Source organism: Abrus precatorius, unplaced genomic scaffold, assembly GCF_003935025.1.
Source record: "Abrus precatorius isolate BTA unplaced genomic scaffold, Abrus_2018 Scaffold7, whole genome shotgun sequence".
Classification (NCBI taxonomy): domain Eukaryota; kingdom Viridiplantae; phylum Streptophyta; class Magnoliopsida; order Fabales; family Fabaceae; genus Abrus; species Abrus precatorius.
The window spans coordinates 12,593,868-12,602,046 of record NW_020874417.1 but is presented as its reverse complement, the minus strand read 5'-3'; the positions used below and the strand labels follow the sequence as shown (position 1 = coordinate 12,602,046).

General features: G+C 29.1%; 1 protein-coding gene across 1 annotated transcript; it reads right to left on the bottom strand.

The window, feature by feature from the left end:
- Positions 1–4,495: 4,495 nt before the first annotated feature.
- On the bottom strand, positions 4,496–7,626 carry LOC113871163 (3-ketoacyl-CoA synthase 11-like). Its single transcript, XM_027508027.1, has 2 exons — positions 6,592–7,626; positions 4,496–5,510 (listed from the first exon to the last, which is right to left on the bottom strand). The coding sequence occupies exons 1-2, from the start codon at positions 7,366–7,368 to the stop codon at positions 4,728–4,730; spliced, it is 1,560 nt and encodes a 519-aa protein (XP_027363828.1). The 5' UTR covers positions 7,369–7,626; the 3' UTR covers positions 4,496–4,727.
- Between the last annotated feature and the right edge of the window lie 553 nt (positions 7,627–8,179).

Genomic DNA, 8,179 nt, shown 5'->3' with positions numbered 1-8,179 from the left:
TGCCCAACGCCTGATCCTGTACAAAACAATCAACATGAGAGAAATTAATATTACAATTGTGATCCATTAACTGTCTAATTGAAATTAAAATTGAAACAAGTCCAAGGAACACAAACACATATAAAAGAGAAGAATTAATATCTTTAATCGCACTGATAGAAAAAGTATTACCATAAGCAATTTGAATATTTTTGGTGCCATTGTAAGTTTGAACATTATGCAATTGTTTAGAGGAACCAATCATGTGATTAGAGGCCTCAGAATCAACAAACCAAGTTAGAGAGATAATATTGGACTTACCCTAAATGTTAGAGGTTGAAAGAGCAGATATTATCAATTGTTGTACACTTTCTGGGTCAAGGCACCAGTGTTGAAACCTATACGAGTAGAGGTCTAGCCTGTTGGGGTAGTAGTGGTATAAAATACAACATTGGTTTTCACTTTGGTCGAATTAGACATTCTTTAATAATGTGACCATGTTGCTTATAATAATTGCAGAATTTCTTACTATAGCTGTGAGCAATATGGCCAAATTGCTTACAGAAAAAGCATTAAACATGTCTTATATCATGACCGTTCCTTAATAGCATATAAGAGAGCAAATGTGTCAATAGACATGACCTCTTAAGTCAATAAACGTTGATCTTTCTAAGTAGTTATTTAAGAGACACATCCAAAAAGGGGTCTGGACTGTGATTTAGCAAAATAACATGAACAACTTTTAATTCAAGGTGAAGCTTTATGGGAAACTGGTCCATCTTGCTAACTTCATAAACTTTGTGGACCGCAATGAGCGAGTCTGCAGAAACATCATATAAAGTAATTGAATATTCACTTCATAAATTTAGGAACCTAGAATAATAGTCTTGAATAGACAAATTTCTTTAGCGATAATTAGCAATGTCAAGCTCCAACTGAAAGCATTTGATAACATTATTCTAATTGTAAATATGCTTAAGATAATCTCACATTTATTTTGCTATGAAAAGCAATACATATTGTTGACCATTTGAGGTTCAATAGAAGTCTAAATCCAAGTTATAATTTGGGTGTCCTTTATCTACCATGGTTGCAATTCAACCTTGACTATTGGAGCATGTGTAGATCTGTCTACATGACCCCATGGGCCTTTCCTTGTAACAAATATCTTGAATTGAAATTCCTAAACAACATAATTTTTGTCAATAAAACAAACACATAAATGCTGTGCTACCATGAGCGAAACACCAGAACACAGTCCCTAAACAAAAACGTGAATAAAGAACTAGGAGTGACAAGCGAGAGGACTGAATAACAAACAAATGTTTCACAAGTTAACTCTGATACCATGTAAAGAAACTCTTGCTTCCTTTTTCTATTGTATTTCTTTGTATAAATCATACAAAGTTAATTTATAATAATTAATTATAATTAATTTTCATTTATAGCAATTGATTCTACACAAACTATTTTAGAGATTTTAAAAATATACAATTAATAAATGGAGAAAAAATTATCATATCCTATCACTTTCTAACCTAGTCTCTCTGTAGGATAAAAATTACACTAGATGACATGATAGGATATAGTAAGAGGATACATTTATTATATTGTGATATGACAAAATTGAAAATAAGATATAGGAAAAAAAAATCCTCTCTTATTCTCTTAGGGTTTGTTTGGTGGTCACAGTAATAAGACAACATACAATATTCTCTCTATGTATGAATTAACATGATATGATAATTTATCTTGTTGAGTTAGTTAATTCTATCATCATGGTTCAAATTCTTATAATGAGAAGGATAATGAGTTAGGAATCATTAGAAAAAAAATAACTCTTACTTATACTTTATACTTCTTCAATATTTAATTAAAACTAATTACTTTAAAAATATAATTTTATTTTATATATATATTATATAATTTTTTAACATATATATTTTTTAAAATATATTTTCAAAATTTTTAATCATTTTATAAAATATATTTTAGATTTTTATAATTTTTTTAATAAAATTTCTTACCTAAAAATAAATTTTAATTGTAAAAAATTAAATAAAATTATTATAATTGAATATCAAAATTTAACACTTACATAAAAATATTTTTAATATTATATACATATTGAAAAATAAATTTTAAATAAATTTATTTTTAAATGATTATATTAATTTTGATTTAAGAATAAAATTTGTTATTTAAATATAATTTATATTTTATTCTATTATTTTTTTTTATCTTAAACATTAAAAAAATAATATAATATTATTTATTTTACTATATCACGATGTACTTAAACTATATGATAGGACAAGACTTTATTATTCTTTTGTCATATCTTTTTTTTTTTCCATCTTTTTATTCTTTCATTTCTTATATATGTTATCATGTTTATTAAATAAGGTCTAATTCAATAGACATTTAATATAATTGTACAAGAACTAGTATTATTATTAAAAATTAAAAATTATAATTTATTTTTAAATAAAAGAATCATATCATATATAATATTATATATAATTTTTATTTTTATATATCCATTCCAAATATATATATATATAAAATAAAATTTTGAGAGAGTTATTTAGTTATTATAAAAAGTATTTTGACTCAATTTTTATTTAAAACGAGATATTTTAATTCACCTTCCTTGCACACAAAATTAAATGTCTAGTATGAAAAATTTACATAATTAAACATCTATAAATAACTTAATTAGACTACTCATTCTATTCTAAATTATAATTTTTAATAAAAAATAGTTTTATGAGCAAATACTTTATCATAATGAATCATGCAATATATTGACAATAAGTATATAGTGTAAATATGTATAGATAACCTAATATTTAAACTAAATAAGCTTTCATCCTATCTTAAAAAGAATTGACTAGCAAATTATTTTACTCAATCACCTTTCATTTTGCTAAATGATGCTTTAAATTGTCACGACTTGTTAAATCTATGCATAATAGGCAGAGGTGGCTCAAGAGTTTTTTGGACCTAAAACAAATTTAAAAATGAGGTTTTTTTATTAATAAAATAATTTTTTAAAAATTATTATAATTTTATTTAAAATTCATTTTTCAAACTTTTATTTAAAATTATTATAATTTTATTTAAAATTTATTTAAAATAAGACCAAATTAAAATAATAAAACATGATTGTCAAAAAAATAAACTTGACACTTGCAATCTCTACGCCTCTAAAAGTGACAGCTTTACAAAGAAACTACGAAATACTATTTGGTAGGTGTGGGTAATGGAGGCAGAAGTACCAGTGCTTTTGTGTTGAGAAAATAGAAGGCTTCGTATCAATGCGTTAGAAAAATAGAAGACTTTGCTTTCTCCTCTATTTCTACCCAAAGTTGTTGTTAGTAAAAAAATACAAATTGAAGCAAAATTGAATAAGAAGAAAATAATTAGAGAAAGAAAGAAGAAAAAAGTAGCAATTAAATAAAAAGTAAAAACTGTTAAATTTTTTTTTTGTTATTCAATTATTTTTTTTAAAAAATAAATTAAAAAACATTTATTATCTATTAGTTAAGAGTTACAGCTTATAATATTATTTATAATATCAATGAAAAATTAATAATTACTTAAAATATTTAAATTAAAAGTTATTTTTAAATTTAATCTTTTTAATTTTTTTTAAATATAATAAAACTAAAAAAAATAAAAAATTTGGGAGCCTAAAGCACTTGCCTTACTTGCTTGAACTTTAGGCCACCCATGATACTAGGTGAATTTAGGAATTGAAAAAAAAGTAAAAAAAAGTCTCATCTTTATTATACATTAACAATAAAATAATTTTTTCAAGCTTCAATAATAATAAAAAAATGTATTAGTATGTATGTTAAAAATTTTACATAAGATATTTTTTCAAATCTTTTACAAAATTTTAAAAAGTTTCAATTAAGTGAGGATCTTAGTATGGACGAACTTCAATTTTAGGGTGTTGAGAATATATATCCATGCAGGGTTCGCCCTTTTTATGCCAATTGATTGAGACTTTTCAATTGAGACAGAGGCCGCTGTTCTCCCCTATTTGGTAGATTCGCATTAGCCAAAGCAAAACAGTCAGATTCAAATCCAATAATATCACTGTTTTAATCAAACGTCAACTCCCATTTTTTCTTTCTCTAATATACCAAAGGTTAGACATGCACTCAACGTAGAAATCAATATGCATTTTCAGAAAATAATAAGAGAATTTGTTTTTTCGCAAATCAGTGTTTGATATTGATTAAAGAATTAAATGTAAAAAATTAGATATTATTAATAATATGATTATATTTAAAAAATTATTTAATTTTTTAATCAAATTTTTTCAAGATTCATGTTTTTTTTTATATATAATTTTGGTTAATTATTTTCTTCCACTTTTTGACTATTTTTTTGTGAGATGTGTATATCTAGAAAAAAAATCTTAAAAAGTGAAAAAGATAAACAATTATATACAATATTAGATTTGATGTTATTTTTAAGTTGTTGAAATGACAAAATAATAATTAAAAAAAAATGTTCAGTAGGGGGCAATAACTGTATTCACACTCTTTGAACTCCAATACACGGTTACAAGAGCAAAGAAACTGGCAAAGCTAGAGGGAGTAATCTTCTCTTCTATATATTTTTGCACATCTCCTAAGATTAAATGTAAACATTAAGTTTCTTTGATTTAGATCCCTTCTCTAATTTATATCAAACACACACAAAAAAAAAAGAAGAGAAGTTTTGAAACTGATCTAAGAAGCAATTGTTGCAACTTTGGGCACAAGAACAGGAAACTCATGAATCTCATCCAGCCAAGGATTCTTCTCCTTAGCTGGATTGATGGTCCTCAAAGCACGCCACACAGCACTGTTGCACTTAAAGCCAGACCCAAATGCAATCTGCCAAGTCCTATCACCCTTCCTTATTCTCCCTTTAGCTTCAGTGTATGCCAACTCATACCACAAGGAACTGCTAGAAGTGTTACCAAACCTATAAAGGGTCATTCTTGATGGCTCCATATGCCACTCACTTAGCTCAAGATTTTTCTCTAATTCATCCAACACTGCCCTCCCACCAGCATGAATGCAAAAGTGCTCAAAAGCTAGTTTGAAATCTGGGATATAAGGCTTTATCTTCATCTTAAACACTTTTCTGGCAACCAATGTGGCAAAAAATAGAAGCTGCTCTGACATGGGAAGGACTAATGGTCCAAGTGTTGTGATGTTTGTCTTAAGGGCTTCTCCAGCAACAGCCATCAAGTCTTTTGAGAGTGACACACCAATTCTCTTTGTTTCATCTTCTTCTTGAAACACACAACCATAGGATTTGTCATCTGCACCTTTGTGAGTGCGCACTGTGTGCACCAATTGGTATTTCGCTTTTCGCCTATCACAGGAACGGTTGGAAAGTAAGATTGCAGCTCCTCCCATTCTGAAGAGACAATTTGAGACTAGCATTGACCGGTTGTTTCCAAAATACCAGTTCAGAGTTATGTTCTCCATGCTCACCACTAAGGCATAAGAGTTGGGATGTACCTATATATATATGATACATCAGTGTCCATAATAAATACTTAGCTTTACCTCCTCATCATACCGTATTACTATGTAATATGTTAAGGTTTATTAAATATTACATTTAAAAATACGACAATAACAACATATTAATAATGATTTTTAATAAAAATATCTCATCTTTAATTGTTAGAGATATTAATTAGTTAGCATATGCCTATGTAATATTAAGAATCATGTGTACGGGGTATGATTATATATATAAATGGATGTGATTGCATATTATGATCATAGTTAATTAATAGATGATTGAATATGGAATGTTTTTAATTTCGAGAACTCGGTTTCTCTAAGTGGATAACTTGTAAGGCATATAGAAATAAAGAAGGATCCATAACTTTTTTAGTAATGTTAAAATTTTCAACTATTTCAGTCTCTATAATTTTAAATTTATATAAAAATGACACAAACCTTTAAAAGAAAAAAATTAAATTTAAAAGTTAACTAATATTTTTCAGAAAATACATATTATTTTTTTTGTTAATAAAAATATTTATTGGTCAATGAAGTAAAAATATTTAGCAGTTTTAATATCTTTAATTACGATACTTGGATTGGAAGGGGATTGATTAGGTTGGCTGACCTAACAAAACTGCCAACAACCTGTTCCGTGAATACGAACCATTTGTTCACTCGCCATCATAAAGCGTGTAAGTAATAAATCACATAATAACTCATTATTCAGTTCAAAGAGGAATGTATATGTGCCAAGGTTGTGTTTGTCTCTCTTTTTATATTAATTTATGTGGGTTTCACTCGTTTATGTTTGGTTCAATAGAAAGATAATAAGAAGTGAGGAAAATTAAAATAAAATTAAAACCAAGAAAATAAAAAGAGAAAAAACAGTAATATTTTTCATGTTGTTTCCTCTCATTCAAGCAAATAATTTATTTAACTTTCCGATTCAATGGAGTAAATTAATTAGGATCCTTGTCAATTTTTGGAGTGGATGCTGAAAATTGTTGATCCAGGCACCATAGTGGACAGTTTTGAATTTTGAAAAGTTGAAGGACATATAATAATAAGAGAATTAAGTGCAAACCTGGAGAAGCTGTTTGGCAAGGTCAATGGAGATAAGACCAGCACTGCACCCCATGCCACCAAGATTATAACTCAGAATATTCCCTCTTAAATTGTAGTGATTGACAATCATGGCAGAGAGTGAAGGTGTGGGATTGAACAAGCTGCAATTCACAACCAAAATCCCAATATCCTTAGCCTTCACCCCAGTCTTTGCCAGAAGCTGATCAATGGCTCCAAACATAACCTCTTCAGCCTCTTTCCTTGCCTCAGCCATACATGGATTTGGTGGCAAACTCAATATTGCAGGTGGCAAGTACGTCCCTTGTCCCAAACCAGACCTTTCTAGAATCTTCTTTTGAAAGGACAGGTTCTCCTCTGAGAATGCCCCTGTCAGAGCAGACCTTTCCATGAAAATCTCCCTTGTGCACGTGCAATCCGCACGTGGCTTGTAACATGCAAAATCCACCAAGTACACACCTCTTGGACGTGTCATGAAGTAGAGGGTGCCAAGAAACACCATTAGGCTTGAACATAGAGTCACTGAGACAAGGTTGAACTTGAGGTTCTCCCATAATTGCACAAGGTCTTGGATTGAAAGTGTTGAAAGATGAGCTGAAGCTAAACCTAGAAGGGGTATTAGCAAAAGGTACATAGCGTTGGAGATCAAGTAGTGGTACCCAAGTTTCACATACTTGAGTCTCACTGATAGTAGAAAGTTTGGAAGTTTCCTTCTTTCTTTTGGAGATTCAACACGAACGGTTCCCGAATCCGGGTTTTCATTCTTCTGATCTGCCATGAAGGAACACTTGGAAATTGAACAGTATAAAGGGGTGGTGTTTGATAATAAGCTTGTTGAGTTTGTGTAAAGGAAACAAGGGATGATACAATATACCCAAAAGAAATGGTTAATTTGGGTTTGCTTATCAATGGGAATTAAAACTTTATATATGGTAAAGAAATAAGCTTTTGAAATATGAATGTGAAAGATAAATATAGGGAGAAGATGAATCCAATGGGTTGCAAAAATGTGGAAGATGGGAAGGTTATAAAGGGTGTAAGATGAAAGAGAGAGAAGGGTGAGGAAGGTAGTCGATACAACTACCCCAACGAACTTTTAATTGAGAACATGCAGTGGCATTCAATTCGCCAACCGGGAAAATAGCGCGTTTTCATCTTTAATTTTGAGGGGTTATTTCATAAGGGAATGAATTTGACCATGTTGTTCACTGTTATTGCTGCAGTGCCACTTTGTTGCAGTGCTTTCTCCATTTTCATTAGTCATTAATTTGTACCAAGCAAACTAGTAGAAGCTAAGCAAATGCATGCATGTATGTCAGATTGGCAAGACCACCGTCTTTTCGGTCAAAACCGTACCTTGGAATTGGTGAACTACACACATAATGTATGTATGAAGCTTTGCTTTGCTTTCTCTTTTCTTTACTATTTCTTTTGTACTCCTTTTCTTCACACATTTTATCTCAAAAGTGAAGCTTTCTCTCTGTTCTTTTTTTTATTATTATTCTTGTTATATATATTTATATATATATAATTTTCTCACGTTAGTGTAAGCTAAAATCTTTTATATTTAATTTAAATTTTTTATTTAA

Bases quoted from the DNA above. Each gene is read 5' to 3' on its own strand.
- LOC113871163 (XM_027508027.1), bottom strand. From the start codon at position 7,368: ATGGCAGATCAGAAGAATGAAAACCCGGATTCGGGAACCGTTCGTGTT. The intron at 5,511-6,591 runs GTTTGCACTTAA...ATATATATATAG, and splicing joins TTGCCAAACAGCTTCTCCAG to GTACATCCCAACTCTTATGC.